This window comes from Ochotona curzoniae, unplaced genomic scaffold (genome assembly GCF_017591425.1).
Source record: "Ochotona curzoniae isolate NIBS_2020 unplaced genomic scaffold, NIBS_Ocur_1.0 scaffold_1852, whole genome shotgun sequence".
Classification (NCBI taxonomy): Eukaryota; Metazoa; Chordata; class Mammalia; order Lagomorpha; family Ochotonidae; genus Ochotona; species Ochotona curzoniae.
Genome location: NW_024467087.1, coordinates 58,302,651 through 58,316,519, shown reverse-complemented (window position 1 = coordinate 58,316,519; position 13,869 = coordinate 58,302,651). Strand labels below are relative to the sequence as shown.

At 45.5% G+C, this 13,869-nt stretch overlaps 1 protein-coding gene across 1 annotated transcript; it reads left to right on the top strand.

The window, feature by feature from the left end:
• The first annotated feature begins 8,946 nt into the window (after window positions 1-8,946).
• RPS4X (ribosomal protein S4 X-linked) lies at window positions 8,947-13,593 on the top strand. Its single transcript, XM_040999745.1, has 7 exons — window positions 8,947-9,031; window positions 9,931-10,008; window positions 10,346-10,526; window positions 10,797-10,894; window positions 12,026-12,197; window positions 12,446-12,603; window positions 13,411-13,593. Exons 1-7 carry the CDS (start codon window positions 9,029-9,031, stop codon window positions 13,510-13,512), a joined length of 792 nt encoding a protein of 263 aa, XP_040855679.1. The 5' UTR covers window positions 8,947-9,028; the 3' UTR covers window positions 13,513-13,593.
• The last annotated feature ends 276 nt before the right edge of the window (window positions 13,594-13,869 follow it).

Here is a 13,869-nt window from a genome sequence, read left to right as displayed (position 1 = left end):
GAATCATCGGACGGAAGATCTTCCTCTCTGTCTCTCCTCTCTGTGTATCCGCCTTTCCAATAAAAATAAATAAATCTTGAAAAAAAAAAAAGAAAGAAAGAAAAACTCTGAAATTGCTCAACTTCCTTTGTATCAAAGAAACAAAGCCGTGTCATGGCAGGTTTATGTTAATAAGCCACATTTTTTGTGTGTTTTGACTTAGTGTTTTGTCTGTCACAATTTCTGCAATATTATGATCATGATCTACAGGATATATATCTTGGTTGTTTTATATAAATTTTTTTTTAATATTGTTTACATAGTTGAGAGGGATGCACACCCACATAGGTCTCTGATTAGGGTAGGGAAAGTCACCTGCAGAAGAAAGGTGAGTGAGACACGAGTTTCCATTTTTTTCCTGTAACTTTTTAAGATTTTATTTTTATTGGAAAGGCAGATATACAGAGAGGAGAGACAGAGAGGAAGATCTTCTGTCCAATGATTCACTCCCCAGGCGGCTGCAGCGGCTGGAGCTGAGCCAATCCGAAGCCAGGAGCCTCTTCCGGGTCTCCCACGTGGGTGCAGGGTCCCAAAGCTTTGGACCATCCTCAACTGTTTTCACAGGCCACAGGCAGGGAGCTGGATGGGAAGTGGGGCTGCTGGGATTAGAACCGGCGCCCATATGGGATCCCGGGCATGCAAGGCGAGGACCTTAACCACTGCGCCATTGCGCCGGGCCCAACCTATAACTTTTTTTTTTTTTTTTAAAGATTTATTTTTATTATTTTTTCATTGGAAAGGCGGATATACAGAGAGGAGAGACAGAGAGGAAGATCTTCCGTCCGATGATTCACTCCCCAAGTGAGCGCAACGGGCCGATACTATGCCGATCCGAAGCCAGGAGCCTCTTCCGGGTCTCCCACGCGGGTGCAGGTTCCCAAAGCTTTGGGCCGTCCTCGACTGCTTTCCCAGGCCACAAGCAGGGAGCTGGAAGGGAAGCGGGGCTGCCGGGATTAGAACCGGCGCCCATATGGGATCCCGGGCATGCAAGGCGAGGACCTTAACCACTGCGCCATTGCGCCGGGCCCAACCTATAACTTTTAAACCGCTTTCATACTCCATGGCTTTTTCTTTTAAAGAAAAGATTCATTTATTACTATTGGAAAGGCAGATCCGATTTACAGGGAGGAAAACAAAGCAAATGATCTTCCTTCTGCTAGTTTACTCCCCAAATGGCCACAACAGCCGGAACCTTGCCGATCTGAAGCTGGGAGCTTCTTCCGGGTCTCCCACACGAGTGCAGGGTCCCAAGGCTTTGGGCCGGCCTCGATTGCTTTCCCAGGCCACAGGCAGGGAGCTGGATGGGAAGCGGGGCTGCCAGGACATGAACCGGCGCCCATATGAGATGTTGGTGGCTAGACGTGGAGGATTAGCCAGTTGAACTATCACACAAGGCCCTGATAGTTCCTTTTTCTTAAAATTTCATTAATCTTGACTTAATTTTAAAAGTAAAGAGACAGAGATATCCCATCCACTGATTTCATTCGCAAAATGCCTGTAATAGCTAAGGTTTGGCTGGACTAAAACGAGGAAGCCAGTACTCAATCAGGGTCTCTCATGTGAGTGGCAGACACACAATTACTTCGGTCATCCACCTTGCATTCACAGGAAGCAGAAAGCTGGAGGACAGCAGCGAACAAGGTAGATAAACTCTTTACTCTCAGAGACCTGATCTTCCACTGACTAAGAAGCAAAGAACACGCACAAATCCATACAGTAGCAGAGGTTGTATCATGAGGGAAAGCAAAGAGAGGTGAAAGAGAAAAAGCACATAGTGTTTAGCACAGTAATAAGATGTAGTAAGTACTCAGAACATTGTATTGTTATACATTGTTTTCAATAGTCGCCCCCAAAATGCAACCTTTAAAAGTCTAAGTGTTGGTGAGGGCAAAGGAAAACCAGTGCTCCCATACATTGCTGGTGGGAGTGCTATTTATACAGCCTTCTTTGGAGATCATTCTTTCTTTAAAGATTTACTTTTATTGGAAAGGCACATATACTGAGAGAAGGAGATACAGAGAGAAAAATCTTCTGTCCGATGATTCACTTCCCAAGTGACCACAATGGCTGGAGCTGAGCCGACCCAAAGCCAGGAGCCAGGAGCTTCTTCTGGGTCTCCCACGCGGGTGCAGGGTCCCAAGGCTTTGGGCCGTCCTTGACTGCTTTCCCAGGCCACAGTCAGGGAGCTGGATGGGAAGTAGAGCAGCTAGGATTAGAAGCGGCACCCATAACAGATCCCAGTGTGTGCAAGGTGAGGACTTTAGCCACTAGTCTACTGCGCCTGTCTCTGTAGATCAATTTTAAGATCAAAATTGCCTATGCCCTATGAGCCAGCAGACTGAACTCTGAAGCCTATTTTGGGTTGAAATCCGGGCCCTGCCGTTAACTAGCTGTATGACCTTTGACAAATCATTTCACTTGTCTGTGCCTCAGTTTCTTTATCTGTAAGCAAGAATCATAATATGAAATTGCTCTAAGAATCAAATTAGGCAAAATAAAGAAAACATCGAGGACAGCACTTCTCAAGTGTCTACCTAGGGAAACATTGTATGTGTGTCCCAAAATCACAGCCAGGAGTGAGCAGGACCGAGCTGGAGTGCTAATTTAGTCATTGAATCATCACTATTTTCTTGTTTTTTTTTTCCCCTATTTTTTTATCACTATTTTCTGTTGATATCTCGTCACTGATCTTTACAAAAAGTCAAGGAGTAAACATAGTGGTTCCTCAGCATTGTGAGACATTGCTTCCAAGAACCACCTACAGGCACCAAAATCCAAATATGTTCGAGTCCCCATGTAAAACGGTGTTCACATACAATCTACACAACCCTCCCATGTTTAGATCATCTCAGCATTACTGATAATAATATACTTTAACTGCTATGTGAAGAGCTGCTTCTTAGGGAATAATGACAGGGAAAAAATAATCAGTACATGATCAGTACAGATACAGGCTATTTCGTCCTCAAATGTGGAAGGCCAGCTGTATTGTGTTCTTTATGTTCAATCATAAGATACCCATGGAAATGTGAAGCCATGGGCCCGGAGTAATAGCATAATGGTGAAAGTCCTCGCATTGCATGCCGGAATCCCATATGGGCGCCGGTTCCAATCCCGGCAGCTCCACTTCCCATCTGGCTCCCTGCCTGTGGCCTGGGAAAGCAATCGAGGACGGCCCAAAGCCTTGGGACCCTGCACCCGTGTGGGATACCCAGAAGAAGTTCCTGGATCCTGGCTTCAGATCGGCATAGCATCGGCTGTTGCGCTCACTTGGGGAGTGAATCATTGGACGGAAGATTTTCCTCTCTATCTCTCCTCCTCTCTGTATATCTGACTTTCCAATAAAAAAGAAAAAAAAAGGAAAGAAAGAAATGTGAAGCCACTTGTTAACGGTCACAAGTGTCAGACTCAAACTGTGCTCTTTCCACTCTGCCTCACCGTGTTCTGGCAATTTGAGGTATGGAAGAGCACTCTGTATTAGTTCATTGACAGGCGACAGTAAGTTGACCAGGGACTATGCAGTCCTAAACAGCAATCTCTCTCTCTGTCTCTCTTTCTCTCTCTCTCTCTCTCTCTGTATTTAATTGAGGAGGGATACACAGAAAGAATTGTAGTCTACTGAATCACTCCCTAAAACACAACCCCACAAGGACTAGACAGAACTGGGTGAGACCAAAGCAAGAGCTGTGTGTCAAAAACTGAACCCAGGAGTCCGACACGATAGTGTAATGGCTTAAGTCCTCGCCTTGAACGCGCTTGGATCCCATATGGGCGCTGATTCTAAACCTGACAGCTCCACTTCCCATCCAGCTCCCTGCTTGGGGCCTGGGAAAGCAGTCGAGGCCGGCCCAAAACCTTGGGACTCTGCACCCATGTGGGAGACCTGGAAGAATTTCCTGGATCCTGGCTTCGGATCGGTGCAGCACTGGCCATTGCACTCACTTAGGGAGTAAATCATCGGACAGAAGATCTTTGTCTCTCCTCTCTGTATATCTGACTTTGTAATAAAAATAAAATAAATCTTTAAAAAAAAACTCAGTCCAGGTCTCCCACACGAATGGTGAGAAGCCAACCACTTGAGCCATGGCTGCTGCCTCCAAGGAGGAAGCTGGAGTTAGGACCTAGAGCTAGATTTCAGACTCGGTACTCCAATAGAAGAGACAAGCATCCTGACCAACATCTTTACCGCTAGGTCAAACAACTACTCTTGAACAGCTATTCTTTAAGATGAGAAGTTGGTGAGAAGTTGGGGTTTGGACTGCTCCACCCATGACATAGCTTATTACCAAAGAGCAAAGATACTAAGCACATATAGCTCACTTCTCTCCTTACCTGAAATTTGTGTCCCATTCCCACACTTAAGGAAACACAACTATGGATGTTAGCATTTCATTTTATATAAAGCAAAGCAATTTTTTTTAAGCAAAGCATCTCTTGACAAGAGAAAGGCCAATCAATGTGTTGAAGTGAGGACATTCAGTAAATTACGTTTAGAGGCCAAAACAGAATTGCTTCCTATTTATTTTATCTATCTGTATCAACCCCAGGTGGATAAAGAATTAAATATATGTTATTACATAGAATTGTGTACCTAGTAGATCAGTGAGCTGACAGTAGCTGTCTAAGCTTCGAAGTGATAAGAAGAAATTGCAAGAGAACAGATCAGCCGATTTGGCTGTATAGTCTCAAAGCTTGTACACTGAAAAATGAAACCAAAAGGAAAATAAATAATCGGTGAGAATATTTGCTTCAGGTATGATAAAGAATTAACTTTTATATTTTATAAAGCGCTTGTATTAATCCATCCAGACTGCATGAACGGTCAGAGATACTTTGATACAAGACAAAATGGAGTGACTAAACAAGTATATGGAAAATCTTACTTTTTCTGGTGCAAATCTAAACAAATTACAACCTTACTTTTTCTAGTGCAAATCTAAACAAATTACAACAACAAGCATTAAAAATAATTAATTACCTGGCTAGGACCAGCAAAGAACCTCTGAGAAAGATTTTTACGATTACCCTCACACGTCTCTAAAAGCATTCAGGCCCTTTCTAATGGTTGTTGCTGACCATTCCCATGCACTAAGCTCAGATGTCTCATTTCTTCCAAGTCTGAGTCTCCAGCCCAGATTAGCCACCTGAGCTCAGAACTGAGTCTCAAAGACAAGCTGATGTTCCCTCCACCACCTGTCTCATCTCAGACTAACCGCATCTTTCCAAGCATGCTCCACTGCCTCCTCCTTGATCCAGTAAGTACACCATTGAGTCCCCAGGTCAGAAGCCTGAACATGATCTTAATCACCTCCCTGTCCTTCACACCTGCATATTCACCATCTCCCAGTGACAGCCTGCCCAGTAGTGACTTTTGAATCTACACTCTCCTCTCCAATATCACCGTCACAGATGTGGGACTCACTTTTCCGTTTCTTGCTTGTTCCGTTGAAGTGCTCCTGACCCATGTCCTCCAAGCCGCTCGCAGTTCCCTCAAATCATTCTACAGGCAGCAGAGTTATCTTTCTAAAGCACAATGCTCTCATGCTGCCCTCCTCAACATCTTGTAATGACTCTCCATTATCTACTTACACTCGGGATCCTGCTGCATCCAAACCCACCTGGCCACCAGCTCTCTTCCTCCCAGCTTTTCCATCTTCCCAGCCTGCCTCTGCCATTATAATTCTAGTTCCTGGAAACCAAGAACTACATCTTAATCATCTCTGCTTCCCCAGTTCATAATGTAGAGCTTGACACAGAGTAGGCACTTAATCAATGCTGCTTGAAGGAATCATTTTATTCTAAGAAAACCATTCAGCTGAAGGAAAAAAACTAAATGAAGGAAGCTGTTCTCTACAGCACCATTCATAATAAAGAAGAAGGGCAGAAAACAGAATGTCCAACAATAGAGAACTTTTATTAATTATGGGGCATCCACTTAATGGAATATGATGCGGCTGTTAAAACAGTAATTATGAAGATTATGTAGAAACTCAGAAAAGTGTTTCTAATATAATAAAAGCAGAATACTAAATGGCCGTATGCTAGGACTAAAATTATGTAAAAGTATGCATGCACACAAGCCGATCAGAATGAGAACAGGAACAGGAACAAATGAATACAGATGATGTGTTTAGGGTGTTTGGGGAGGTACTGTTTGCAATTTACTTAGCTCTTACCAAATTCTCTTTACTGTTGTTAGAATTCCATTTGCTCATAAATACAAACGGAGAGAGAAAAAAAAAACATATACTAAAAAAAGTGCTTTGGTTCCCTCAAGTTTTTTGACAAGCCACGGTGTAAAAAGGAGCAAATCCTTGACCTGGGAGGCAAGAAACCAGCGATTCCTCCACATCCCAAAGTCCCCTGCCAGGCTGGGTGAACTTGATGAAGTGAGATCAGCAACTGTAACCAGCCATTTCTTCTACCCTGGATATCCCCCTGACCATTCTTCAGTCCCACATAAACTGCCTCGCCATTCCTGACAGCTGCACCACCCTGTCTCTTCCCAGTCTCCAGTCAGGAACTCTCAGAACCACCCTTCCATTATCTCATCACCTTCCCTCTCTAACCCCCAACTCTAATTAGTCGTTATGGACCTCGTGCATGCGGTTAGCCTAGCAGCTAAAGTCCTCTCTGTGAATGTGCCAGGATCCCATATGGACGCCGGTTCTAATCCCAGCAACTCCACTTCCCATCCAGCTCCCTGCCTGTGGCCTGGGAAAGCAGTCGAGGACGGCCCAAAGCCTTGGGACCCTGCACCTGCATGGGAGACCTGGGGGAAGTTCCTGGCTCCTGGCTTCAGATCTGCTCAGCTCTGGCTGTTGCAGCAGTTTGGGGAGTGAACCATCGGGTAGAAGATCTTTCTCTCTGTCTCTCCTCCTCTCTGTATATCTGACTTTCCAATAAAAAATCTAACTAATCATTCCTTTTCAATAATCAATTACAAAATACTTCATTATGGATCATGCCCTAGTTTTGGAGAAGGTCCCTGACCTTCTAGCAAGTACCAATTGAGAAAAGATAATTATTTTCCCCCCTCTCTGCATACTTCTCAGGGGAGACATGGGTGCAGAAAGAGGCCTGTGAAACCAAACTTCATTGAGGCAACTACTTTATTACATGGTTGGGAGAAATTCAGGTTCCAGGGGTAGGCTCTCAAGGATAGCATAGTAGGACCTGGCACAGTGAATAGGAAATAATTTATTAATTCAACAAATATTTAATAACTGGTGGACAAGGTACCAGATTCTCAGATGACAAGGAACCTTCCCAGACGAAGTAGGGCATGCTCTGTGCTGGAGGTGTTTCACCCAGTGGATGCTGGACAGGTCAATTAGGCATTCCTATCTAAAATGTGCTAGGTAAGTGCTGTCACCAGATCTGAACAGAGGACCCCCAAACAGGAAGAATGGCGGTTTTTGTTTTGTTTTGTTTTTTGTCTGAGGGGACCAGAAGCTCACACAGCCCGAAAGACTCAAGCTGTACAAGTTTCCAGGGCTTAGAAGTGGAATTAGAAAGTGCCTGGGAAAGGGGTTGGGCTATTCACAGCAGTTCCAAATGGATGAATCCACAGTCTTAAAAAAAAAACACAGCTTCCTAGGAACAGTAATACCTCGAATACTTCATCTTTGAGGTCTGGAACGGATTGAGAGCATAACAGGCTCCTTTACTTAGGAGGTGACAGGTGACTGGCCAGCAAAACTGTGTGATAAAGCCAAGCAAAGCTCACATCTGCTTCTTCAGGGCAGGACCTGGAGAGTCAAGGGCAATTTCAAAACAGGGAAATGGGCCCAGCGTGGTAACCTAGCAGCTAAAGTCCTCGCCTCGCACGTGCAGGGATCCCATATGGACGATGGTTCATATCCTGGCAGCCCTGCTTCCCATCCAGCTTCCTGCTTGTGGCCTGGGAAGGCAATTGAGGACGGCCCAAAGCTTTGGGACCCTGCACCTGTATGGGAAACCTGGAAGAAGCTCCAGGCTCCTGGCTTCGGATTGGCTCAGCTCTGGCCATTGCAGCCACTTGGGGAGTGAAGCATCAGACAGAGGATCTTCCTCTCTGTCTCTCCTCCTCTCTTTATACCTGCCTTTCCAATTAAAAACAAAAAGCGAAAAAACAGGGAAATGCCATGATAATATATAAATATCTGTGTGTGATCCTAAACATGAAATGTTTGTATATACTAGAGAGGTAGAGAGACAGACAGATTCCCATACACTGGTTCTCTCATCCACATACCCAGGATTGAGCCAGAGAGAAGTATGGAGCCAGGAGCTCAGTCTGGGTCTCTCCGGGGCGTGGTAGGGACTCAGCTGCTTAAACCCATCACCTGCTGTCTCCCAGGGAACCATGAACAGGAAATTGGAATCTGAAGTGCAGCCAGACTCCAGGAGCTGAAGCCAGAACCCAAACCCAAAGCCAGGTACTTGAATAGCTAGGCTACACGCCTGCCTCCAGGACTAGATTTTCAAATACCCAGACGGGCTGTTGTGGCCTCTCTTGCCTGAGACTCTATGCCAAATGTGTCGTTCAGAAGGAGCAGGAGCTGAGAGGCAGTATAAAGCAGCAAGAAATGGGGAAAACGCTGGCTTTTAATATGGGTAGGTTGGTGTGTAAGCCAGAACCTGGAGCAAGGGGCAAATGATTATATAACCAATACAGTACATTTGCGCTCCTAGAAGACAGGGATCTCATCTAGCCCATCTGAGACTCCCAGCTTCCAGCACAGATTCAAAGAAAACTGGCTGTTGTCAGCCAAAGTAGGAGGAGCGAGGGCGAGAAAAGAGGAGGGGCGAACTGCTATCTTTCCGCAGCCGTTTCCCAGCTCGAGGTCTCTGACCTCCCACCAGCAGGTGGCAAGATGGAGTCCAGGATCACCAGAAAAGGACGGTCGTGGGCGGAGCTTTCCAAAACTCCGGCGCGCGCAGCCTCCGAGCCTAATTTCTTTGCTTGCCGGAAGAAGGCTGGCCTCTTTCCGTTTGCAGCGCAGCCATGGTAAGGCTGGGGCTTCTGGAGCTCCCGGGACGCATCGTCCTCCATCCTTTATGGGCATGGGCGATCCGGGTCATCGGAGTTCCTGTAGTGGATGGTCTGGTGGAGACCAAAGGAGCGGAGCCTCCAGGGGTGGTGGGGAGGTCTCCAGTGCGCGGGCGAAGAGTGATCCGGGATCGGGACTGTAAGGCCTTGGTCTCTGATGATCCGGCCTCGTATTCTCCAGTGCCGAGAGAAACTGCCTTATTTTGGGGCTGGGCGTGGACGGAGAGTCCGGGCTTACGGGCGGGCTGAAGAGTGTGCTGCGTACGCTTGGCGGGCAAGAGTTTTCTTTGTCATTTTATTTTTTGGGGGGGCACGGCCTTTATGTGAGAGCAGTATTAAAGAAACCTTCTTCCGTTTTTGAAAGTAAGATCTGGCGTTAGCCATTTGCTTGCGTATATGAGGCGGGAGCAGCACACGTGATTGCCCGGAGATAACATTTAGTCTGGAGCACGCGAAAACCGGCTGGTGCTAATTGCAAAGAATGCCAGGTAGCACAGATGCGGGCTCTATCTTTTTGTAGTCTGCAGGTGTCTGCTACGATTCCTGACCCCTTCACCTGCCGGGTTACCGACTTGTTACACAGTAACAAGGAAGTTAGCTCACACGGTTCTGAAATAAGGCACAGTAACATTGTCTATCCGGAGAAGGCTGGCTGCAGTTACATATGGTTAGCACTTGTTAGATACCATGTTGCTGCTTTCCCCCCTCCCCCGCTGTGCTTTTAACCTTGTTGCTTTTCTACTGAGGAGGAAGTTGGCGGTTTGGGAAGGTTACTCGCTGGATTTTATTTTTTTTTTTTAAGAACTGTTCTTGGTGAAAGCACATGTAACAGCATGGTGGTCTGAACTTCATTTCAGGCTCGTGGTCCCAAGAAGCACCTTAAGCGCGTAGCAGCTCCAAAGCATTGGATGCTGGATAAATTGACCGGAGTTTTTGTAAGTATCTAGGGGTCTTGTTTTACGCAGTTGCTCACGTGTCGGTTGTACTTTTGTCCAGTAGCAAGGGTACTGTCTATTCCTGGCTTTCTAAGTCCTCTATTTTCTTTCTTTTTTTTTTTTTGTAAAGTCCTCTATTTTCTAGCTACATATCACACTTAACGTGAACAAAGATCTTAAATGTTACCACGGGCCTTTTGGGAGGGGGGAATGCGGTCCACTGAATACTCAAGTGGTGGGCCAAAGGACAGTCCGGAAGTGTGCTGTCTGGACCAGGTGGCAGCTTTTGGTGCATAAATGAATTCCAACATGAAAACCATGGTTTGTACTTTTCCAGGCTCCTCGCCCATCCACCGGTCCCCACAAGCTGAGGGAATGTCTCCCTCTCATCATTTTCCTAAGGAACAGGCTTAAGTATGCACTGACAGGGGATGAAGTTAAGAAAATTTGCATGCAGCGGTTTATTAAGATTGATGGGAAAGTCCGAACTGATATAACTTATCCTGCTGGTTTCATGGGTAAGTGGTTAGTTGTAGGCATTTCCAAGAGGGTAGCTGGTTTGTTTGAATAGTGGTGGACATTTCCCATTTCTTGGCAGTTAGATCTGGGGAATAAAGATTTGAGTGCACTTTAAATTTTTCAGTGCAGTGTAGACAAAAATCTTAGAAAACGATCCTTTTTGAGATGGGAAGCACATGGGGCTGTCTTGCGGGTTCCTGGGTGCGTGATGTTCAGTGTGGAATTGTTGAGAGGTAACCATATTAACCTTACTTATTGCTTGATATCAGATGTCATCAGCATTGACAAGACAGGAGAGAATTTCCGTCTGATCTATGACACCAAGGGTCGCTTTGCTGTGCATCGTATTACTCCTGAGGAAGCCAAGGTGAGTTATTGGGAGCAGGCCCATTAAATTTGGTTGTAAATTACTGGAAATACTGTGACTCTGCTGGCATTTAAAGTCCTGGTGGTAGTTGTTGAAGTTAACGTCTCTCGTGGCATAAATACCTGCTGGTTAAGTAAGATTGGCTTGAAAGCTGGTCTTGGTCGGCCCTTTGCAATGTGCTCTTTGTGGGCCTAGCTTTACCTGGGGGAGGAAAAAGTGACTGATCCTGGAGGCGGTAGTTGAAGAAAACTCAAAGAAGATTAGTCTTTGATTCTTTTTTAATCTGCTTTTCTGTGAATGGTTTTCACAAAAGTTTCGGGCTTCTTGAATTACTGGCTATAAATGAAGGTTAATTCAATTGGGTGATGCTCCAGCTTGTGCGGGCTGGAGGGCATGTCTAGTGAAATCTGTGGTTATCTGATTTACTTTAAGTATTTCTAAAATCCAAAATGTGGAATATTTGTTGATTAGATAAGCTGGCAATACAGTTGCAATTTGTAAGGCTAAACTCAGTTGTGATACAGAAGGGCCCATTAAGATAAGAGACCTGTTAGGAAACATTGCAGAATGTTGGAGGAAAGGCTAAAATATTGGAGGGGGATGATGGTGGTGGCGATTAGATCAGCAGTTTAGTCCGGCAATTGGGCAAGATGTGGGCTCTTCAATGCCTTGGTGATGTTAGCGCTGGAAGGAAGATGAATGTTAACACTAGCCTACAGAAAGGACGGTGTCTGACACTTGTGAATGGATTTTTTAAGTGAGAGGAGAGACAAATGTTCAATTCGCTGGTTTACTCCACAAATGGCCGCAATGGCTGGAGCTGAGCCAATCCGAAGCCAGGGGCTTCTTTTGGGTCTCCCATGCAGGTCCCGAGGACAGAACCATCCTTTGCAGTTTTTTCTAGGCCACAGTCAAGAGAGCTAGGACTGGAACCTGCAATGCTGGCGCTTGTAGGGAGGAGGGTTAGCCAACTGATCCAAAGTCACGGTCATAGTTCAGTATGCTATAATTGAGGAAACTTGTGGGTCCTGTGTAGATTATTGCCTTGAACTGCCAATTGCGTTTTCAAGGCAGTGACTGGGGATACCGTGCACATGAGGTAGACTGAGTAGTCCTTGTGTTTGTCTGCAGTACAAATTGTGCAAAGTGAGGAAGATCTTCGTGGGCACAAAAGGAATCCCTCATCTGGTGACTCATGATGCTCGTACGATTCGCTATCCTGATCCCCTAATCAAAGTGAATGATACCATTCAGATTGATCTGGAAACTGGCAAGATTACCGATTTCATCAAGTTTGACACTGGTAAATTTTTGTTTATTTTGCTTCCAGATAATGCTTCATTCCTTGAAGTTGGTCAGTAACTTGACTTCCCAGGGTAGATGGGCTGGAGTTCATCTTGGTTGTACATAAATGAGATGGAACAAAAATACGGCCCAAGTTCTAGTTCAATAACAAATCCTGTGGAGTAGTAAAGTCAGGAGAATGTTGAAACTTTGGATTATTAACAGGCTTGGTTCCTTGCTTGATATGGTTTTTTTCCTTTTGTCTAGGTAATCTGTGCATGGTGACTGGGGGTGCCAACCTTGGGAGAATTGGTGTGATCACCAACAGAGAGAGACATCCTGGCTCTTTTGATGTGGTGCATGTTAAAGATGCTAATGGCAACAGTTTTGCCACTCGGCTCTCCAACATTTTTGTTATTGGAAAAGTAAGTGATTTCTTTCTCTGGTTTCTAGGGAAACATAAATGCAGACAGCTGGGGGTACAGCACCTGAGATCCCAGTTGACTAAAACTAGCATGAAGCCTTTTAAAGGATGGGGATCATGCAGGGCTGGACTTTTTCAGCGTCAAAAAATCAGTGGGGAGTTTTGTTTGCTTTGGTTGGTTGGAAGTGGCAGTAATGGAATGAATAGAACTTACAGGTACCTTTTTAAATTGTTTGTGGCTGTGTTTTCTTGGAAATGAGCCAGCCTTAGGCAGTACTTAACTTTGACTTATTTCAACAAATGCTCTGTACCTGTGCCATATGCACAGTGTACCTTTTTTTTTTTTAAGATTTATTTTTATTACAAAGTCAGATATACAGAGAGGAGGAGAGACAGAGAGGAAGATGATCTGTCCAATGATTCACTCCCCAAGTGACCACAACGGCCAGTGCTGTGCTAATCAGGAGTTCTTCTGGGTTTCCCACACTGCAGGGTCCTAAGGCTTTGGGCCGTCCCTGCTTTCCCAGGCCGCAGGCAGGGAGCTGGATGGGTAGTGGAGCTGCCAGGATTAGAACCGGTGCCCATATGGGATCCCGGCACGTTCAAGGCGAGGACATTAGCCATTACATTATCGCGCGGGCCCACACAGTATACTTTTTAAAGGTGTTACTTGCATCTCCCTGTGGGTAAAGTGTTTTAATATTGGTCCCAGTAAGCAGTGAGTACTTTTGATTACTGGAATCTTGTGACTGGCTACTAAGGGAGTTGATGCATAGCAGATTTTCAAACTCCTTGTTTTCTTTTCCAGGGCAATAAACCATGGATTTCTCTTCCCCGAGGGAAGGGAATCCGCCTCACCATTGCTGAAGAGAGAGACAAGAGACTGGCTGCCAAGCAGAGCAGTGGATGAAAAAAATCTCTAGATGAAATGTTTTTTAAAAAGAAGCCTTTGTGCAGGGCTTAATTAAACACATGGTGTGATGAATTGGCATTTGTTGTGGCAGTTTCTTTGCATTTTAACACTGCAAGTGATTGAGTCGGCTTGGTCCATCTCTGTAACCCTTCCCTTCCCGTGTTAAGGTTGGTCAAAGGCAGTGGTGGGGCAGAGCACACCAGATTCTAAAGAGGAGCATGCCCAGGGGTCTCCTAGGTCCAGATTTGGCCCCATCAGGTTTTTCTGGCTTTCCCACTGACAATCATGGCATGGCTAGGGCTTGAACAGTGGAACCTGGGAGCCCAGGGGCAAGGAAGAACAATGTGTTGGCCA